This window comes from Giraffa tippelskirchi, chromosome 9 (genome assembly GCF_054371585.1).
Source record: "Giraffa tippelskirchi isolate mGirTip1 chromosome 9, T2T-mGirTip1v1.2.pri, whole genome shotgun sequence".
NCBI classification, from domain to species: domain Eukaryota; kingdom Metazoa; phylum Chordata; class Mammalia; order Artiodactyla; family Giraffidae; genus Giraffa; species Giraffa tippelskirchi.
Genome location: NC_137283.1, coordinates 111,993,226 through 112,016,289, shown reverse-complemented (window position 1 = coordinate 112,016,289; position 23,064 = coordinate 111,993,226). Strand labels below are relative to the sequence as shown.

The window sequence follows — 23,064 nt, the reverse complement described above, 5'->3', positions numbered from 1 at the left end:
TAACCTATTTGTAGAAGGCAATGACCTCTTGTACAAAAATTTCAAAACCCAACGTTTTAAAAACTACTAGCTTCATTTATTGTAAATAAAGCATCTGAACCCTAATTTTAGAGCTACTAGTAATTTTAAAAGATTTCTTTGTTTCTAATGTAATCTGTTGAAAGATGTTTTCTTAACATTTTAAAAAAACCAACAATAATGGAAGAGGACCAAAAACATGTACTAAAGAAGTTTTAAAACTTAGCAAAGCTTTCAACATATAAGCCTATATACATGTGTATATATATATTTTGTCTAGATTGATATATACATTGTCTATATTTGTCAGTGACAACTACAGTGGCTGCTGTATTTGCATATATATGAGAAAATATGCATATAAGAGTCATTTTACCAATAATGATGCCACTGGATAGTCTATTTTTAGTTTCCAGAGGCAAGGCCCTAAACATTACAAATTCCTCCATTAATATTTTTGAATGTCAGAGTGTTCCTGCTTCCCCACTAAAAGGTATGCTGTAGCTATTCAAATACATCTTTTCAAAAGAAAACTGATTAGCCCACCCTAAAATTTAAAAATCCAATGCTCTGTATTAGGTATATATCATTTGAATTCAACATTTTAATCATAAAAAGCAAATTTAAGGAAGAATTACATACTTAAATTGTAATCTGCACACTGGATTATGTTTTCAAATGTGACATTAGAGTTCACAGATAAAACAACAGTAATGAAAAGAAACATGGTAAAATATCATATTTTAATTTTATTTAAAATATAATTAAAACAAAGCATAATAACTTTGAGACAATAATGCATACAATACAGCATAAGCTTTAATATATAAATCAGATGTCATTTCATCAGCTGTTTATTAGTCACATCAGTCTAAACTTTACATATTAAAATATTGAAAAGCTAAAAAACATCATTGCAATATAGATTCAATATGGGAAAATACATATTTGTGTCATTATACACAATGTAAATTAACCCATTCTATACAGTAGTTTTCCAAAATATAAACGGCACTTTACATGCAATAGAACATACCAGGCTGGATGTCCTGATTCAATTTATTATATAGAAAAATAAAGGGAACACCTTTTTAACATAACAGGTACATAGGAGATGTGGAATGTAGAATAGGATGCTGCCTTAACACACTCTTGGATAAGATTAAAGAAATGTGAAAAAGGACAGTTTCTATTATTTTCAATTAGCATTTTTGAAATGAAGACTACTGTGATTTTATATTTTCTAATTGTATCACAAACTGAGAAAACATAAAAGGGAAAGTGAGAGAGAAAAAAAGAAAACCTGATCCTTTATGAATTTTAAACATCAGCCCTGCCTATGGGTTGCATTTGGGCTGCTTTTCTGTTGACAGTTTCCTAAATTACTTCTGCCACTCTGAATTGTGCATCAGCAGTCAGATGAATTTTCCAGACTTCATTATGCCATTGTGTAACCATAGCTGCCACAATGTAGTGCCACAAGAAGCCTGTCCTTGAGTATTTCTTTGCTCGGGTATTCAGGTAACTTGAGCATGTTGATGCTTTAAAGGAAAAATATACCACTAATAAATAGGAAAGCTCTGAAAGATTTTATTGTTTTGTCTAGAAGTGAAAACACTACTCAAAATTAACATAAAACCACCCTCTCAAATTTGCATTCAAATTGGAAAACCCTGAAGTAGTATTTAAAAAGGAAAAAAAAAACCACACCAAACCCTGCTGCACTGCAGTTTCCTTTAGTATGCAAATGTACTAGACAAAAATAAGTTCCCTCCAGTCTAAAATAAACAAGCAATAGGGCAATTAAGTTTGAAATGACGGTGTAACTCAGTGATACTTATGACAGTGTAACTTTAGTGATATTTGAACTATATGTATTCAATTAGAGTATAGGTGCGGCTTGCCAGGTCGTGCTAGTGGTAAAGAACACACCTGCCAATGCAGGAGACATAAGAGACATGGGTTTGGTCCCTGGGTTGGGAAGATCCCCTGGAGGAGAGCAAGGAACCAACTCCAGTATTCTTGCCTGAGAATCCTATGGACAAAGAAGCCTGGCGGGCTACAGTCCATATGGTTGCAAAGAGTCATACACAAATGAAGCAACTTAGCACGCATGCACACACAGAATATAAGTAAGTAGTTCCCTCAAACATTCTCCCTACCTACAAAGGGGAAGGCAAGAAACTATTACTATATAGTTCTTTATTTATCAGTGATTACAAAATGAACAGAGAACACTGTTGAGATTTTCCTCTCAATGAAGAAATAAGCAGTCAGACCACTGATCATTTAAAATTAATCAGAACAATTCACAGTGCATTTAAATAAACCAATTTAACATACCATGTGCTTGAAGTAGGTAGAAGATTTGGAGTATATGGCACAGCAGCAATTGTGAAGTTTTGCAATCCACTACCACCCATGATATTAGCAAATCCACCATGTGGGACCCTGGAACTAAGAGTTCATATCTAGTAAGTTATAATCATGCAAGAAAAATCTTTGATATAGATATATTTCGAATTATAAAAATGACTAGTATCTAGCAGACATTCATTAAATATTTGCTGAATAAATAAATGGCTTACTGGATTAATTCAAGCAACAGAGACTTTTATGTGTAATCCAAAATGATTTCCCTGTCTGTGAAAAATATCTAGGCTCAAAGGTTTTTGTTTTGTATTCTTTTACACAGTGGGAAAACTAGAAAATTCTGTACACTTACCTTGCATTTTTTTAAATGTTACCTGACATAATGAGAATGCACTTGATGGCAGAGTTCCAAAGAATAGCAAGGAGAGATAAGAAAGCCTTCCTCAGTGATCAGTGCAAAGAACAGAGGAAAACAATAGAATGGGAAAGACTAAAGATCTCTTCAAGAAAATTAGAGACACCAAGGGAACATTTCATGTAAAGATGGGCACAATAAGTACAGAAATGGTATGGACCTAACTGAAGCAGAAGATATTAAGAAGAGGTGGCAAGAATACACAGAAGAACTATACAAAATAGATCTTCATGACCTAGATAACCACGATGGTGTGATCACTTACTTGGAGCCAGATGTCCTGGAATACGAAGTTAAGTGGGTCTTAGGAAGCATCAATACTAATGAAGCTAGTGGAGGTAATGGAATTCCAGTTCAACTACTTCAAATCCTAAAAGATGATGCTGTGAAAGTGATGCACTCAATATGCCAGCAAATTTGGAAAACTCAGCAGTGGTCACAGGACTGGAAAAGGTCAGTTTTATTCCAATCCCAAAGAAGGCAATGCCAAAGAATGCTCAAACTACCACACAGTTACATTCATCTCACACATTAGCAAAGTAATTCTCAAAATTCTCCAAGCCAGGCTTCAATAGTACATGAACCGTGAACTTCCAGATGTTCAAGCTGGATTTAGAAAAGGCAGAGGAACCAGAGATCAAATTGCCAACATCCGCTGGATCAGTGAAAAAGCAAGAGAGTTCCAGAAAAACATCTACTTCTGCTTTATTGACTAGGCCAAAGCCTTTGACTGTGTGGATCACAACAAACTGTAAAATTCTGAAAGAGGTGGGAATACCAGACCACCTGACCTGCCTCTTAAGAAATCTGTATGCAGGTCAAGAAGCAACAGTTAGAACTGGACATGGAACAACAGACTGGTTCCAAATCGGGAAAGGAGTGTGTCAAGGCTGTATACTGTCACTATGCTTATTTAACTTGTATGCAGAGTACATCATGAGAAATACTGGGCTGGATGAAGCACAAGCTGGAATCAAGATTGCCGGGAGAAAGAGCAATAACCTCAGATATGAAGATGACACCACCCTTATGGCAGAAAGCGAAGAAGAAAGAAGAGCTAAAGAAAGAGCCTCTTGATGAAAGTGAAAGAGGCGAGTGAAAAAGTTGGCTTAAAGCTCAACATTCAGAAAACTAAGATCATGGCAGCCAGTTCCATCACTTCACGGCAAATAGATAGGGAAACAGTGGAAACAGTGGCAGACTTTATTTTCTTGGGCTCCAAAATCAGTGTAGATGGTTCCGGCAGCCATGAAATTAAAAGACGCTTACTTCTTGGAAGAAAAGTTATAACCAACCTAGACAGCATATTAAAGGTCCGTCTAGTCAAGGCTATGGTTTTTCCAATAGTCATGTATGGATATGAGGGTTGGACTGTAAAGAAAGCTGAGCACCAAAGAATTGATGCTTTTGAACTGTGGTGTTGGAGAAGACTCTTGAGAATTCCTTGGACTGCAAGATCCAACCAGTCCATCCTAAACGAAATCAGTCCTGAATATTCTTGGAAGGACTGATGCTGAAGCTGAAGCTCCAATACTTTGGCCACCTGATGTGAAGAGCTGACTCATTTGAAAAGATCCTGATGCTGGGAAAGAGGGAGGAGAAGGGGATAACAGAGGATGAGATGGTTGGATGGCATCACCGACTCTATGGACATGGGTTTCAGTAAGCTCTGGGAGTTGTTGATGCATAGGGAAGCCTGGTGTGCTGCAGTCTATGGGGTCACAAAGAGTAGGACACGACTGAGTGACTGAACTGACCTGAACATAGTGAGACTACAGAAAGGTGAACAAAGTCAGAAGTCTCACAGTTTCTAATTTTGAAATTTGAACTACAAAACTACAGTAATCAAAACAGTGTGTACCGACATAAAGACAGACAGAAATAGAATGGAGAACCTCAAAATAAACCGTCAAATATACAGCCAAATGATTTTTGACAGGAGTGTTAAGAACTTTCAATAGAAAAAGGACAGTCCTTTCAACAAATTGTGCTGAGAAAACTGAATATTCACTACAAAAAAATGAAGTTAGACCTTTACCCTATACCGTATACAGTTAACTCAAAATGAATCAGAGAACTAAATGAAGAGGTAAACCTATAAAATTCTTAGAAGAAAATCCAGGGAAAAAGCTTTATGACACTGGATTTGGTAATGGTTTCTAGGATATGATACCAAAGACACAGGCAACAAAAGAAAAATAGATAAATTGGAAAAATAGATAAATAGAAAAATAGATAAAATTAAAACTTGGGTGCCAAAGGATACCATGAACTGAATGAAAAGGTGAGCCACAGGAGAAAATATTTTTAAATCATAAATATGACAAGGAATCAATATTGAGAAAATACCAAATTGGCCAAAATGTACATTCAGTTTCTTCTGCAACATCTTATGGGAAAACCCAAATGAACTTTTTGCCCTACCCAATATTCAGAGCTCCTACAACTTAACAACAAAAACCCAATTTAAAAAATAGGGACAGGGTTCAAACAGACATTTTTCCAAAGAAAAGACACAAATGGCTTATAAGCATTCAAAAGATGTTCAATCAAAATCACTTGTCATTAGGGAAATGCAAATCAAAACCACACTGAGGGCTGAGAGCTTCCCTGGTGGTTCAGTGGTAAAGAGTACACCTTCCAATGGGTTTGATCCCTGGTCCAGGAAGATCTCACATGCTGAGGAGCTTAAACTAAGCCCGTGTGCTACAACTACTGAATCTGTCCTCTAGAGCCTGTGACCTGCAACTATTGAGCACATGCACCACAACTGCTAAAGCCTGCATGCCTTAGATCTCGTGCTCCACAACAAGAGAAGCTACTGCAATGAGAAGCCTGCACACCACAACTAGCAGTAACTCCTGATCCTTGCAACTAGAGAAAAGCCTGTGCAGCAATGAAGACCCAGCAAAGCCAAAATAAGTAAATTAAATTTTTTTTAATGTTAAAAAAAACCCTACACTGCGATAACTACCTCACAGGTATTAAGATGACAGTTATTTTAAAAAAAAAAAAGGGCATCAGAAAAAATACAGTTTTGGAAAGGACATGCAGAAAATGAAACCATTATGCAACTGCAGAGGGTAATATAAAATGGTGCATCCAACTATGGAAAACACTATGACAGTTTCTCAAAAAATTTAGCATAGAATTATAGTATATATCCAAAAGAACAGAAAGCAGAGACTCAGAGATATTTGTACATGCCATGTTCATAACAGCATTACTCACAATAGCCAAATTGTGGATACAACATAAGTAACCATCCATAAGCACAATGTGGTAAGCACATACAACAGAATACTATTCATCCCTAAAAAGGAAGGGAATTCTGACATATGCTACACTATGGATGAATCTTGAGGACATTATGCTAAGTGAAATAAGCCTGTCACAAAAAGGCATCATATGATTCTACCTATAAGGGACCTAAAGTAATCAAACTCATATAGACAGGAAGTAGAATGGTGGTTGCCAGAGACTGGGGGTATGGGAAATGGAAAGTTAGTGTTTAATGGGTACAATTTCAACTGAGGAAAATAAAAAAGCTCAGGAGATGAATGGAAGTGATGGTTGTAGGACAATGTGAATGTACACAGAATTGTACATTTAAAAATGATTAAAATGTTAAATGTTATATATGTCTTAGCACAAACACTAAAAAAACTGTCGAATAATGCACCAAGGTTTTCTATTAATATTTAAATCACAGATGATATGCACATATTCACAGAGAAAAAAAACAATCCAATAGAAACAGATCTCTAAAACTAGCAGTTTTCTTTTCTAGCTAGGAAGCAGTTTGGTTACTATTAAATACTTTATTGATGAAATGCCCAAACTTACCTTAGAAATTCAAGTGAATGTTAAAAGGATGCCTGAATCTTCCTAACAAAACCCTAACATATGAGCAATTCCTACTTAGGGCAAGAGAATATCTAAAGACCTGAATATATATGTCTATAAAGTGAAATAAAATTCAACATTAGTTTATCTATGCATATTAACCTTTCCCCAAAAAATCAACAAACGTGACCAAAAATAAAAAGGGATGAAAGATAATAGAGGCAGATTTTAAATACAAATATACCACTTCATCAGGACAGGTGAGAAAATGAGCCTTGACACTGATTCTTACACAAATTATAGCACAGAATTTCAATATCACAGTCATATAAATAAATTTTGAAAAATTAGGTGAGCCTCCAATTTTAACATCTAAACTGAAAATATTCTGTAAACTGATATTCACAAACAATACCTGAAATCTTACTCTTCTTCTAAACTATAAACAATGACTGGGCCCCCTACCTGAATAACCAGTGGATCTTAAGTTAAGATTATGTCTCATCAAGCTTAAGCATGTATGAGAAAAATAAATGAAATTGTCTTTGGTTGAGTATTATGACAACTGAATTATACAATGTAAAATTACAGTTAATAAAAATGACATATTTCTATTTTATACAAAGTAGTCATATAGTCTGACATTCATTACTAACAGATAATGAAACAAAAGTTGGAAATTTAAGACTGTCTTGTAGATAAACAAAATACTGTAACCACCATAAAAATATTTTAAAGTTACTGATACAGATTCTTGCTCCTACAACTAGAACACAACTCTAGTCTCCTACAACTCTTTAGTAAGGTTGTTCTAGATTAAATAATGGATATGGAGGAAGACATTTTACAATCTAAATATAAAGGATAAACAGAATTTTCCAGAAAGTGCAAAAAAAGGAAAAAAGTACATAGTTTTGGTGTAGAAGGGCAAACACTATACCTATTGATAACTGGGTCTAGTGTAAAAGGAACGTTATAGTTTAAAAAAACTTAAGATTTACTCTGTTTAAATTCAAAACAAGGACTCCATTTTGACCAAGTGCTGAAAAGTGGACTTTTCAACTTGAAGGTAAAGCTTAGGTCCATTTAGTTTCCCCTCAGCCTCCTTGGCTTCTACTCTTCACCCAAATCCTTCAGCTCAGTTTAAATGGATTTGCCACTGTACTTCTCTATCAGTTAAACAGCAAACAGTGCAGTTCTTTTCAGCATTGCTAACTATGACTATAGACACAGGAGACATATTGTGTATCACTAATCCAAGTGTTTTTTATTCTATAACAGAGACAAACTAACAATTTTAGTACTAAAGAACTTGAATAATTATTTCCTGAATTTTTTTAAAGGTTCATACCTATCAAATCATGAAGGAAAATATAGTAATTTATTAAATAGCATTTAAATATAAACCACTTAGAAAAAAATTAAAGAGCCCTGGCTCTGGCTTATAACATAAACCAAAATAAAGTCCAGATGACTTACAAACTGGTATGTAAAAACAGAAACAAAAATGTTCCCCAAAAATGTAGAAAAACATATAAATATACAAAATCTTGGGAGTAGGGAAATATATTCAAAAAAAAAAAACTGTAAGGAAAGTAATCATCAACTTGTAACCTAATTCAGAATCTTCATTACAGAATTTCTATAAATTAAATTTATAATCTATATGGAAATCTATATGTTTAACTTAATAAAATTAAAAGGCAAATGTTAAACTGGGAAAAATATTTGCAGAGTTATAGATGTCCCTATCTGTATATCTAGGGACATTAAAAAACAAATTTGTTTAAATGATGGTAGAATAATGTACAAAAATAAAGACAGGAAATCTATTCCAACACACAGTATACATATAAGAAACTATGGAAATAAAAGTGATTATATCTTACATTGACAGAATAAAAGAAACAGAGCCTCTCATTCCCTGCAGATGTCAATAATGGTATCTTTCTGAAGTTTAAGTGAGGAATGTCTCAAAGTTATAAAAATTTATATACTCTGCATGCAAAAATTTCACTTTTAAAAACTTTCTCTATATGTTTATCCTATTTATCCCATAAATAATCAAACTGGAAAAAAAAATAATGAAACTGATCTACCAGTATAAAAAGCATACGAATTCCTTATTTGTTCAGCATTATTCATCAACAGGGATATTTAGCAATAAAGGACAATATCCACTCAGTTCAGTTCAGTTGCTCAGTCCTGTCCGACTCTTTGTGACCCCATGAATCGCAGCAAACCAGGCCTCTCTGTCCATCACCAGCTCCTGAAGTTTATCCAAACTCATGTCCATTGAGTCGGTGATGCCATCCAACCATCTCATCCTCTGTTGCCCCTTTCTCTTCCTGCCCCCAATCTTTCCCAGCATCAGGGTCTTTTCCAATGAGTCAGCTCTTTGCATCAGGTGGCCAAATTATTGGAGTTTCAGCTTCAGCATCAGTTCTTCCAATGAATATTCAGGACTGATTTCCTTTAAGATGGATTGGTTGGATCTCCTTGCAGTCCAAGGGACTCTCAAGAGTCTTCTCCAACACCACAATTCAAAAGCATCAATTCTTCAGGGCTCAGCTTTCTTTACAGTCCAACTCTCACATCCATACATGACCACTGGAAAAACCATAGCCTTGACTAGACGGACGTTTGTTAGCCAAGTAATGTCTCTGCTTTATAATATGATGTCTAGGTTGGTCATAACTTTCCTTCCAAGGAGTAAGTGTCTTTTAATTTCATGGGTGCAGTCACCATCTGCAGTGATTTTGGAGCCCAGAAAAATAAAGTCAGCCACTGTTTCCACTGTTTACCCATCTATTTCCCATGAAGTGATGGGACCGGATGCTATGATCTTAGTTTTCTGAATGTTGAGCTTTAAGCCAACTTTTTCACTCTCCTCTTTCACTTTCATCAAGAGGCTCTTTAGTTCTTCTTTGCTTTCTGCCATAAGGGTGGTGTCATCTGCATATGTGGGGTTACTGGTATTTCTCCCGGTAATCTTGATTCCAGCCTTTGCTTTATACAGCCCAGCGTTTCTCATGGTGTACTCTGCATATAAGTTAAATAAGCAGGGTGACAATATACAGCCTTGACGTACTCCTTTTCCTATTTGGAACCAGTCTGCTGCTCCATGTCCAGTTCTAACTGTTGCTTTCTGACCTGCATACAGGTTTCTCAAGAGGCAGGTCAGGTGGTCTGGTATTTCCATCTCTGTCAGAATTTTCTACAGTTTATTGTGATACACACAGTCAAAGGCTTTGGCATAGTCAATAAAACAGAAATAGATGCTTTTCTGGAACTCTCTTGCTTTTGTGATGATCCAGTGGATGTTGGCAATTGGATCTCTGGTTCCTCTGCCTTTTCTAAAACCAGCTTGAACACCTGGAAGTTCACAGTTCACATATTGTTGAAGCCTGGCTTGGAGAATTTTAAGTATTACTTTACTAGAGTGTGAGATGAGTGCAATTGTGCATTAGTTTGAGGTCTTTGGCACTGCCTTTCTTTGGGATTGGAATGAAAACTGACCTTTCCAGTCCTGTGGTCACTGCCGAGTTTTCCAGATTTACTGGCATATTGAGTGCAGCACTTTCAGAGCATCATCTTTCAGGATTTGAAATAGCTCAACTGGAATTCCATTACCTCCACTAGCTTAGCTTGTAGTGATGCTTCCTAAGGCCCACTTGACTTCACATTTCAGCATGTCTGGCTCTAGGTGAGTGATCATACCATCGTGATTATCTGGGTCATGAAGAACTTTTTTGTACAGTTCTTCTGTGTATTCTTGCCACCTCTTCTTAATATCTTCTGCTTCTGTTAGGTCCCTACCATTTCTTTCGTTTATTGAGCCCATCTTTCCATGAAATGTTTCCTTGGTATCTCTAATTTTCTTGAAGAGATCTCTAGTCTTTCCCATTCTATTGTTTTCCTCTATTTCTTTGCATTGATCGCTGAGGAAGGCTTTCTTATCCTTCCTTGCTATTCTTTGGAAGTGTGCATTGAAATGGGTATATCTTTCCTTTTCTCCTTTGCTTTTCGCTTCTCTTCTTTTCACAGCTATTTATAAGGCCTCCTCAGAGAGACATTTTGCTTTTTTGCATCTCTTTTTCTTGGGGATGGTCTTGATCCCTGTCTCCTGTACAATGTCACAAACCTCTGTCCTTACTTCATCAGGCCCTCTGTCTATCAGATCTAGTCCCTTAAATCTATTTCTCACTTCCACTGTATAATCGTAAGGGATTTGATTTAGGTCATACCTGAATGGTCTTGTGGTTTTCCCTACTTTCTTCAATTTAAGTCTGAATTTGGCAATAAGGAATTTATGATCTGAGCCACAGTCCGCTCCCAGTCTTGTTTTTGCTGACTGTATAGAGCTTCTCCATCTTTGGCTGCAAAGAATATAATCAATCTGTTTTCAGTGTTGGCCATCTGGTGTTGTCCATGTGTAGAGTCTTCTCTTGTGTTGTTGGAAGAGTGTGTTTGCTATGACCAGTGTGTTCTCTTTGCCCTGCTTCATTCTGTACTCCAAGGCCAAATTTGCCTGTTACTCCAGGTGTTTCTTGACTTCCTACTTTTGCATTCCAGTCCCCTATAACGAAAAGGACATCTTTTTGGCGTGTTAGTTCTAAAAGGTCTTGTAGGTCTTCACAGATCCATTCAACTTCAGCTTCTTCAGCATTACTGGTTTGGGCATAGGCTTGGATTACCGTGATATTGAATGGCTTGCCTTGGAAACGAACAGAGATCAATCCTATCGTTTTGGAGATTGCATCCAAGTACTGCATTTCGACTTTGACTTTTATTGACTATGATGGCTACTCCATTTCTTCTAAGGGAAACCTGCCCACAGTCGTAGATATAATGGTCATCTGAATTAAATTCACCCATTCCAGTCGATTTTAGTTCACTGATTCCTAGAATGTCGACATTCACTCCTGCCATCTCCTGTTTGACCACTTCCAATTTGCCTTGATTCATGGACCTGACATTCCAGGTTCCTATGCAATGTTGCTCTTTACAGCATCGGACCTTGCTTCTGTCACCAGTCACATTCACAATTGGGTGTTGTTTTTGCTTGGCTCCATCCCCTCATTCTTTTGGAGTTATTTCTCCACTTATCTCCACTGGGCACCTTCCGACCTGGGGAGTTCATCTTTCAGTGTCCTATCTTTTTGCCTTTTCATACTGTTCATGGCATGGCGTTCTCAAGGCGAGAATACTGAAGTGGTTTGCCATTCCCTTCTCCAGTGGACCACATTCTGTCAGACCTCTCCACCATGACCCATCCATCCTGGGTTGCCCCACACTGCATGGCTTAGTTTCACTGAGTTAGACAAAGCTGTGGTCCATGTGATCAGACTGGCTAGTTTTCTGTGATTGTGGTTTCAGTCCGTCTGCTCTCTGATGCCCTCTCTTAGCGCCTACCGTCTTACTTGGGGGGTTTCTCTTACCTTGGATGTGAGGTATCTCTTCACGGCTGCTGAAAGGTCAACAGATTTAAGAATAGATAGCCATTTAAAAAATTAGATCTATAAATGAATCCATTTTAAACAATATATTGCTAAATTCCAAAGTTATAAAAGAGGAAAAATGTTTTTATAAAATAAAAATTTGTATATGTCAGAAAAACTCTGGAATAATAAGCAAAATAGATTAATTACATTCAGAGCCTGAGATAAGAGATGAGTTTATAAAAATTTAGTCTAACCTTCCTACATATAAAAAATAATTTTTAACTCTTTTTATTAAATTACTCAAATCTGTAGTGATTTCTTGGCACTAAGAAGCCAAGTAAACAAAAAACTGACAAGATTTTGTTTCATATTTTTAGTCTACAATCTGTGACTAATTCATGTTTTATTTATTCTTCAAAATTAGGTATAGATTGTAACTCCAACTATTTTTCTAACTATATACTTAAAACACGAAAAAATACAGCAAAATACTAATAGTGTTATCTATGAACAGTGTAATTACTTAATGGGATTTTCATTTTCTCCTATCTATATTCTCCATTTTCCAAATTTTCTACAATGGTTACAAACTACTTTAAAAATAAAACAGTGGGAACTTCACTGGTGGTCCAATGGCAAAGACTGCGCTCTCAATGCAGGGGGCTTGGGGAATTAGATCCCACATGCTACAACTAAAGAACCTGCATGCTGCAACAAAAATCAAATAGCCTGCATGCCACAACTAAAATGCAGTGCAGACAAATAAATAAAATTTAAAAAATAAAACAATGGACTTTAAGTTACATATATATAATACAGATATACACATTATGTTTTTAAAACAGGTAGTAAAAAATAAACATATCAAATTATTTATAATGATTATTGCTGGCAAGTGATGGTTTTTCTTATTTCTTTTAGTTTTCTATGTTCCAATTTTCTTAGAAGAACCATGCAAATTTATAATGAAACAACTGAACTATATTTTCATGAATAGAAGGATAGAGATGAAATTCTAAGTTATCAAGAATGAAAATCACACCTTTCTTTTACATCTTTCAGAAGTATAAGTTAAGAGAGATTTAACTCATTTAGTTTTCTAATACTGATGATGTTTAATTGTTTCCAAATATAGACTTTTCAATGTATGATATCACAAATTATTTTTTAGGCCACAAATCTTAAAACATTAAAATTTGACAAAAATTGAAGGAAAAATGCTGTGTATGAGTATTGTATGTATTATGTGTGTCTGTGTGTGTGTTGTCCCAGCAGCAACTATTGGCTACTGTTATTGACTTACAGATTGAAAAGACTACCAAGTTACAAAATAATATATATGTTGACAGTTCTGACAGAAACAATTTTTTATACCTTAAATAAACATATTTTGGGTGCTACTATATATTTTAACTTTAATGCCTAAATAACCCTTTGTTTAATGTCTAAAAAAATAGAAAAGGAGGTGAGAAACAGACAATTCAGAGTAATAATTTACTTTGAGTTGCTTATCTCTAATCCATCAGAAATGGAATACATTAAATTCTTTCTACATTATCATAAAAACACTTCTTACCTGCCAGTAACAAACTGCAAGAGAAGAACTCTCTCCTCTGGAGTAATATCTTCCACAACTTCCCAGAACCACTAAAAACAACAATAAAAAACTAAACTCACATTTCAGAGCAATTGTAGGCTTTTTAGTACCAGAGCAATATGCAGTATTCATAAAGCATATTTTATTCTGTGAAACTCATCTATCAAAAAAGATTTCATACAAAGCTTTCACATGGAATTCCCATGAGAAGAATTTAGGGAAAAACTTTACTTTGTTAATTAATATAGGTTTTCATTCAATAGTGCTGAAAAGCTTACAAGATTAAATGGCAAAACTTAACTTCATTCTAAGCTCTAGAGAGATTTTACCTGAATAACTGGATCTTCTCTTTCATAGCCACTTGTGTATTCTGTATTTTTTATCCAATCACTCACATCAATTTCTGGCATGCCAGAAAGCAGTAGCTCCTTTGGGAAAGAATAAAAATATTTCATTAATCTTCTTTGGGGGAAAAAAAGATTACATTTAAATAGCAAATTTGTCTTAATTAGAAACTAATCCCATGTAAAACTGATTTATTTCTGTGACAGTATCTGCATGTTATCAATGACAAGTACTACATGGTAGAGAACCCTTGATACTGATAATAGCAAATACTGTGAGATGTGGAGATGTTGCTACACTAATACAGTTTAATTAAAACATAAGCTATAATCCTTCATGTTGATATAGAAACACATATGCCACAAGTTTATATGTGCAACAATTTTATGAACATTATTCTCTTTGGTTTATATATATTTTATGAATTTGTTAAATTTTATAAAGATACTATACTCTCAATATAGAAGTAACAACAGAGGCCTAAATAAATCTGAGTTAAACAAAGAAAAAGATCAAGCAACTCTACTCACTAGAAAAAAGAAGTTATAATAAAAAGTTATTTTTAAAAATATCAAAACAGATTTAGGCCTAGGAAGAACTCTATTATGAAAAAATTCCAATCCTTTAAAGTCAAATTTCCATAAGGTGAAAAAAAATGCAATTTTCCTACTAATGACTTTTGGTATCCTTTTTTTCAGGAAGATCATCAAACAAACAAAATATCAATAAAATAACTAAGAATGAAATTAAGAATGGCAAAAGTATTTTACCATAGTATTCCTCAAGTGAAAACAGAACATGAAAAAAGCTTGTCCACATCTCTGAATCAGACCATGTCTCAACGTTGGATGCATTTACTCAGTAAAGTAAGGCAATAACTAGCCTATGCTCAACATTGACAAGCCAGAACAGCAGATTTTGTTATTGCAGAGAAAGATACAATGTGGTTCAAAGTCACTTCTCCTACAGCAACTCCTCAAAAATATATAAGGTATATATAGTATAGAGTGTGCTCTGAAAAAGATTAACGAAGGTCAATATAAGGTGGTATCTGAGAAATCTTCGGTGTTTGAGATCTATTCAAGAAGTCTGCAAGGTTCTCCCTTTTCCAACTGAGGCTGAATTTTCTCTATATATTTCAGTCAAACAACATATCACAACAGATTATAAGCAAAAACAGATATGAGAACCCAGTTTCTTCTATGAAGCCAGACATAAAATTTGGAAAGATATAAAACAATAATACTTTCCCACTATTTTTGTTTTATTCTGGAATATGCAGCTTTAGTTTCTTAAATCTTATTTATGTTAATAGGTAATGAATTGTTATTCTTATATGAGCCAATAAGATATTTTACATTTCTGTTCAAATTTAAAATACAGTAAGTATCAATTACTATAACCAACATAAACTCTTTTCTTGTAAGGGGTCTTAAGACCAAATAATTTAATAATTGCCTGTCTAGGGTGTCTTTTAGTCCTCCTTACTAAGTATTTGGCTATGGTCAATACTTTAGCCACCTGATGAGAAGAACTGACCCATTAGAAAAAGACCTTGATGCTGGGAAAGATTGAAGGCAGGAGAAGGGGACAACAGAGGACAAGTTGGTTGGATAGCATCACCGACTCGATGGACATGAGTTTGAGCAAGCTCCAGGAGTTGGTGATGGACAAGGAAGCCTGGCGTGCTGCAGTCCATGGGGTTGCAAAGAGTTGGACACAACTGAGTAACTGAACCGACTGATCATAGTATTATAAAATACTTTAACTGATGAAGGCATTCTGGTAGGGTCCATTTACCACCCCCAAATACATTTTTCATCTTCCTTTGCACATTCTGTGCCCCAGTGGCTGATCCCTGCAGACTGGATCTCTTGTCTGTTGGCCTCAGATTGGGTTCTATCACTGGGAAACAGGCAGGAGTCTGCAGGTGAGAGTATATTCTGCTCTTCCCTCCTCCAGTACATCTGTGCAGTAGCTATGCCTCCTCAACTACAGCTACCACCTGGTGATTCAGACTCTCACAGGGCTCCTCACAGTAATTCCTCCACGTGTCTTCAATTCTAGGGATGATAAAGGCTTTCTCCTGTTGCTATTGTCTGGATGCCTCAATCATATCTTATTTATTCTTAACCTACCCATGCCTCTGCAAGTTCCTTCATTAAAGTTTCTTTATTTGAACCATCTAGGGATGGTTGCCACTGCCATTTCCTTCTCCAATGCGTGCATGCATCCTAGTCACTTCAGTTGTGACTGACTCTGTGTGACCCCATGGACAGCAGCCCACCAGGCTCCTCTACCCACAGGATTCTCCAGGCAAGAATACTGGAGTGGGTTGCCATTTCCTTCTCCTAAAGACTCCTACAAATCAGTGTAAAAAAACACAAAAACAAAGAATGCAATAGAAAAATTACTTGAATAAACACTTCAAAAACAAGAGTATACAAATGGCCAATAAACATATAAAATACACTCAATCTCACTGATCATCAGGGAAATGCAAATTAAAATCATAAGGAAATACCAATACTCTACACCAGAATGGTAACAATAAAAAAGACAGAAAAATAACAAAAGCTGACTAGGATACAGAATACCCAGAACTCTCACACCTGTTGGTGGGAGTGTAAACTGACACATTACTTTGGAAAACTACTTGCTAGTGTCTACTCTAACGGAATAAATGCACAGCCGAAATCCTAGCAATTCCACTCCAAAACATATAATCTACAGAATGCATATGTATGTTCTCCTAAAGACATGTACTAGTTTGTAGCAGCACCAGTTTAAACAGCCTGAAACTGAAAAGTACCCACCAAATGTTTACCAAGAGTAGAAAGGACAGGAAAAAAAAAAGAGAGAGAGAGACTGACACAATGAAGTTCTATAGAGCAATGAAAATGAACACATTACAACTGCATGCAACAATACAAATGATTCTCACAAACAAAAAGTTGTGCTAAAGAAGTCAGACATATTTTAGGTGATTATTCTGTTTACATTAGGTTCAAAAACAGATAACCTAACCTATATCATTACAAATCAGCAGAGTAGATACCCATGAGGGGAAAGTGACTGGAAGAGAACATGAGAAGGATCTAGAGTGTTAGGATTTCTCAGTTTCTTGATCTGGATGCTGTTTCATGGGTGTACACAGTGTGAAAATTCATCAAGCTATACATTTATGATGCATGTTAGGGTTAGGTTATACTGTTCTCAAGCATACTGTAACTCAACAAGAAGTTTCATAAAACTTATCAGTATCAATAAATTATGAGGCAAAGTTTTTGTCAGTTATCTGTATTGTTGCTATTTGTTTTTTATACACTGGTCCAGAAAAATAATATAATTTTCTGTTTAATAACTCGTAAGTACACCTCCATTTTCAAATACTAAAAATAGTAACTCTTATGGGTATGCAAAAACTATATGCTCCTATGCTAAAGAAAACCATTCATCTTAAATCTAAGAACAGGGACAAAAAAACTCAAAGCTGATATTTAGTGAAACTAAGTCACCACGGCCTTCCACATTATTTATTAAATTTTCTTCACTACTATATTATGATATACTATGAGTGATAAATTCAAAATACTGCTATATGTAAAATTAACTAGTACACACCAATATACTTATTCATGTATTAAAATGAAAGGCACAGGCTGAAACTAACTTATGAGACAGAATAAAAACCAATGAATTCTTTTCCATCAACCTAAAATTTATTATTCCAAATTATACTTTTTAAACTGAGAAAACAGCTATATTCTATTTAAAACACTGCATATTTTTATTAAGATGTTAGACAACTCAAGAATTTGAAAGTAATTTAATACCAAAAATAAAAGAGAGGAAAAGAAATGGGGGAAAATGCAGACATAAATTATATAAAATCAGAACTGTTAGATCACAGTAGAAAGCAGGCAAATTAAAGAAGCAAAACAAACATTCATTAGAGACTAGAGGCAAGGAAAGACAGTGGACTCCATACAGGCTTAAGATGGAAAATTACTAACTTATATATATGATGAAATAAGCTGGAGAGGATAACATAAATATAACAAGAAAATTCTTCTATCAATTTTTCCTTTTGGAAGTACAAGAAGTTTCCTTTACCAAATTAAAAAATTCAGAAATAATGTAAATAATGCCTCTGGGAAGATTGGCCTTCATCTTCTCCCATGTGGAAGACTTTGGAAATATATTCCATTTTTGTTGACCACCACCTATACTCTACTTCTCATTAAGAACTGCTAACCTAGTTATTAAACTTTAGAGAAGCACAATCACAAACCTTACAACTCCCTAAACATGAACACTTTAATTGTTCACCATATCTTCTACATTATTCCATTCATTATTTTGCACTAAAATTATTTCTAAATTACATCAAATGGAGTTTTGTGTTGTATTACAACAGCAAAAGAACTGATGCTTTTCCTTACCAATTCGTATTCATCAAAAAGTTGTATGAGGGACGGTGGAATGAACATATGAAAGCCCTGTAAAAAAGCATTGATCTGAGGCTGAATGGCTCTTGTCATTCGCAGTTCAGTGACAAGCTGGACGTACTCTGCCTATTAAAAAAAAAAAGGTTTCTGCGATGATTTTTTTTTTTAATTTCACATACTTAAGACACTGCTGACCATTTCTCATTTTAGAAATAAAGGTTTAGAATTAATTTGGCACCAATGTTCACACATCTCAGCAAAAGAGTAATCTATCATTCACTTAGCTGTTTAGGCCAAAATCCTAGGAGTCAATCATTCAGGTTTCTCTCACACCTTCTATCAGTGAGTGCTATCAGCTCTATCTTCAAAAAATATTCTCAGTCAGACCTTGTGGAATCATCTCCACTTGTGGCACATTGATTCAAGCCATCATCTCTCACCTGGATATTAGACAATCTGGTGTCACTGCTCCCATATTTGCCTCTGTATTGCTTCTTCTCCAAATCAGAGTGACTTTTTAAACTATGTGTGTATAGATATATATTTTATATATAATTCAGATCACATAACCCTCCTTTCAAAAACCCTACAATGGCTTCCCATGACACTTGGAGTAAAGTCCAAATTCCTTCCGTAGTCCATAAGGCCCCAAATGACCCAATCTCTGCCTTACCCTCTCATCTCATTTCCTTCCACTTTCCCCTCTGTTCCCTCACTCTATCCCCCAAACACAGCTTGTTCAGGTCTCACCATCCATATACTTACTGCTTTTTTTTTTAATGTCTCATTAAACTGTAATCTCTCTGCAAGCAGGGGTTCTGTTTTGCTTACCAGTATATATCCTCAGCTCTTCCTCAGTGATCAGTGCAAAGAAAGAGAAGAAAACTATAGAATGGAAAAGACTAGACATCTCTTCAAGAAAAGAGATACCAAGGGAACATTTCATGTAAAGATGGACACAATAAAAGACAGAAATGGTATAGACCTAACAGAAGCAGAAGATATTAAGAAGAGGTGGTAAGAATATACAGAACAACTATACAAAAAAGATCTTCATGACCCAGATAATCACAATGCTGTGATCACTCACCTAGAGCCAGACATCCTGGAATGTGAAGTCAAGTGGGGCTTAGGAAGCATCACTACGAACAAAGTTAGTGGAGGTGATGGAATTCCAGTTGAGCTATTTCAAATCCTGAAAGATGATGCTCTGAAAGTGCTGCACTCAATATGCCAGAAAATTTGGAAAACTTAGCAGTGGCCACAGGACTGGAAAACGTCAGTTTTCATTCCAATCCCAAAGAAAGGCAATGCCAAAGAATACTCAAACTACCACACAATTGCACTCATCTCACACGCTAGTGAAGTAATGCTTCAAATTTTCCAAGCCAGGCTTCAGCAATACATGAACCATGAACTTCCAGATGTTCAAGCTGGTTTTAGAAAAAGCAGAGGAACCAGAGATCCAATTGCCAACATCTGCTGGATTATCGAAAAAGCAACAGAGTTCCAGAAAACATCTATTTCTGCTTTATTGACTATGCCAAAGGCTTTGACTGTGTGGATCACAATAAACTGTGGAAAATTCTGAAACAGATGGGCATACCAGACCACCTGACCTGCCTCTTGGGAAATCTGTATGCAGGTCAGGAAGCAACAGTTAGAACTGGACATGGAGCAACCGACTAGTTCCAAATAGGAAAAGGAGTACGTCAAGGCTGTATATTGTCACTCTGCCTATTTAACTTACATGCAGAGTACACCATGAGAAACGCTGGGCTGGATAAAGCAAAGTCTGGAGTCAAGATTGCCGGGAGATATACCAACAACCCCAGGTATGCAGATGACACCACCCTTATGGCAGAAAGCGAAGAAGAACTAAAGAGCCTCTTGATGAAAGTGAAAGAGGAGAGTGAAAAAGTTGGCTTAAAGCTCAACATTCAGAAAACTAAGATCATGGCATCCGGTCCCATCACTTCATGGGAAATAGATGGGAAAACAGTGGAAACAGTGGCTGACTTTATTTTTCTGGGCTCCAAAATCACTGCAGATGGTGATTGCAGCCATGAAATTAAGACGCTTATTCCTTGGAAGAAAAGTTATGACCAACCTAAAGAGCATATTAAAAAGCAGAGATATTACTTTGCCAACAAAGATCTGTCTAGTCAAGGCTATGGTTTTTCCAGTGGTCATGTATGGATGTGAGAGTTGGATGGTGAAGAAAGCTGAGCGCTGCAGAATTGATGCTTTTGAACTGTGGTGTTGGAGAAGACTCTTGAGAGTCCCTTGGACTGCAAGGAGATCCAACCAGTCCATCCTAAAGGAAATCAGTCCCGAATATTCGTTGGAAGGACTGATGTTGAAGCTGAAGCTCCAATACTTTGGCCACCTGATGCGAAGAGCTGACTCACTGGAGAAATCCCTGATGCTGGGAAGGATTGGGGGCAGGATGAGAAGGGGATGACAGAGGATGAGATGGTTGTATGGCATCACCGACTCAATGGACATGCGTTTGAGTAAACTCCGGGAGTTGGCGTTGGACAGGGAGGCCTGACGTGCTGCAGTCCATGGGGTTGCAAACAGTCAGACGTGACTTAGGAACTGAACTGACCCTCAGCTCTTAAAAATGTGGCTGCCGCTTTGTGTTCAACAAATAACATGATGAATGTATACATTCAATAAATTCAATTAAAACACACTTTGAACTTGATCAAATGACTCATTTAAGTGCAGCCTATTCTGAGTTAAACAACAACATTCTGAGTTACAGTAAGCTATTTTGACACATTTAAAACATACATCATCAAGAATAGTGTCACTTAAAATTTAACTAGCAGTAAAAAATGTATTTTGGCTCAGATCAAAGTGAATGACCATATCTCTCTGTATATAAACTCTATCACTGTTATTATTCGTGTGTGTGTGTGTGTGTGTGTGTGTGTGTGTGTTAGTCACTGAGTCATGTCTGACTCTTTGCGACCCCATGGACTGTAGCCCACCAGGCTCGGCTCCTCTGTTCACGGGATTCTCCAGGCAAGAATACTGAAGTGGGTTGCCAGTTCCCATTATTATTCATACATTTTAAATTGCCCATCTAAGTTAAACTTCAAGAATTAAAAGCAGTATGTATATAGTTCTCACCTCCCAGGAATGAGTGCTCTAAACACAGAGAGAGAAAGCCTATTTTAGGACCCTTGCTTTAATTTTTTTTGGGCGGGTATTAATCTGACACTGTTCCCCTTAACCTCCCAGAAATACCCACAGGCACTGAGCCAGCACGTTGTACATGACTCCAGCCATGAATTGTCCATACATCTCAGAGCTATAGAAATGTCACAATGGATTGCTCACAGCTTTCCCCAACCCTGCATGGCTCCTTCTGTAACCTGGCATGGGGAAAGCTACCATCTACTACCATCTACTATTCAATCTACTCTCACTCCAAATCCCACTCCCAACCACTCAAAAGTTTTTCTCCATTGAATAGTAATTAATCAGATTCTACAAGTTACATCCAGGTATTTAGAGAGAGGGGGACATAGAAACGTGTGCCAATCAAACAGAAACACAGGATCCAATCTAAGAAACAAAATATACACATAATAACTAGCAATGATTTTTGTACTGAACACATGATTATTTTTTAATTGATGTCTGCTCTAACTAAACTGCTTAATGAAAATACTAAAAATTTTTCTGCTCCACTCATTAATTATATATTTCTCTCAAGAGATTTTGCTTTTATTATCTTAAGGTACTATTCACTTGAGTCATTAATCAAGACCTCAAATTATGAAGTATGAACTGCTCAAGTATAGTTTTATCTATTTTAATTTGCCACTGCACTCCATATTTATCTGAATAGTACACACTTTTCTATTAATTAATTCCTATTATTTCCACATACATTCTGTTTTAAAATTTAATTTTCACAAATATACTATTTCCCACACTTATTTTTGTAGCTCTGGCTCAGTTATTGGATATCAATTTGTGAAAAATCAGTTCCTTCAAATCCCAGTCTCCATATTAATTTAAATATGGAGAAATCTTGGTCTAAGTTATTTCTCAGTAAAATAATAAAATCCTAGCCAGCACAAATTCTTCTGAGTTGTTTAGTAAAGTAAGAGTTTTCCAGATAGCTGAAAGATAACTGTTTAATAGAAAAAAATCTAAATCCAACTGTTTCTAAAATGTTTCCCTGCTTCCTTACAGAGCACATCCTCAAAGATAGTAACACATATTAACATGTTCTTGATGATACAATTACTACTATGAACATCAACTATCATTATACACTAACATTTCTACTATTCATACTGTGAAGAAATACTACACTGGCTACAGTCCCACCACGTACAAAGGCCAAGTGACTCACCCCCACATTTCATGCTCCTGAGTAACTACATCAACTATCTTAAATGCTCTAAGGAAACAGTCAACATGTAGATGACCATCAGTCCACAAAACACTGGCATAAAGAGTTGCTCAAATAAACATGAAATATAAGTGAAACCTAAAATCTCACTTAATTCTAAGGTATTTAAAGAGATGACATAACTTGGGGGTGAGGGA

At 35.9% G+C, this 23,064-nt stretch overlaps 1 protein-coding gene across 19 annotated transcripts in view; it reads right to left on the bottom strand.

Annotated features, from left to right (window-relative positions):
• Window positions 1–749: 749 nt before the first annotated feature.
• The window catches only part of HACE1 (HECT domain and ankyrin repeat containing E3 ubiquitin protein ligase 1), a 122,441-nt gene continuing 100,126 nt past the window's right edge, over window positions 750–23,064 (bottom strand). For 12 of the 19 annotated variants that reach the window (XM_081529339.1, XM_081529348.1, XM_081529346.1 and 9 more), the window contains 5 exons: window positions 18,484–18,615; window positions 14,023–14,121; window positions 13,673–13,743; window positions 2,362–2,475; window positions 750–1,559 (listed from right to left, as the gene is read on the bottom strand). In XM_081529339.1, the coding sequence (XP_081385465.1) occupies window positions 1,457–1,559; window positions 2,362–2,475; window positions 13,673–13,743; window positions 14,023–14,121; window positions 18,484–18,615 (519 nt within the window). In that variant the 3' untranslated portion in view covers window positions 750–1,456. Of the gene's footprint in view, window positions 1,560–2,361; window positions 2,476–10,670; window positions 12,123–13,672; window positions 13,744–14,022; window positions 14,122–18,483; window positions 18,616–23,064 lie in introns of those variants that run through there. The other 7 variants (XM_081529345.1, XM_081529350.1, XM_081529336.1 and 4 more) reach the window with 4 other exon arrangements.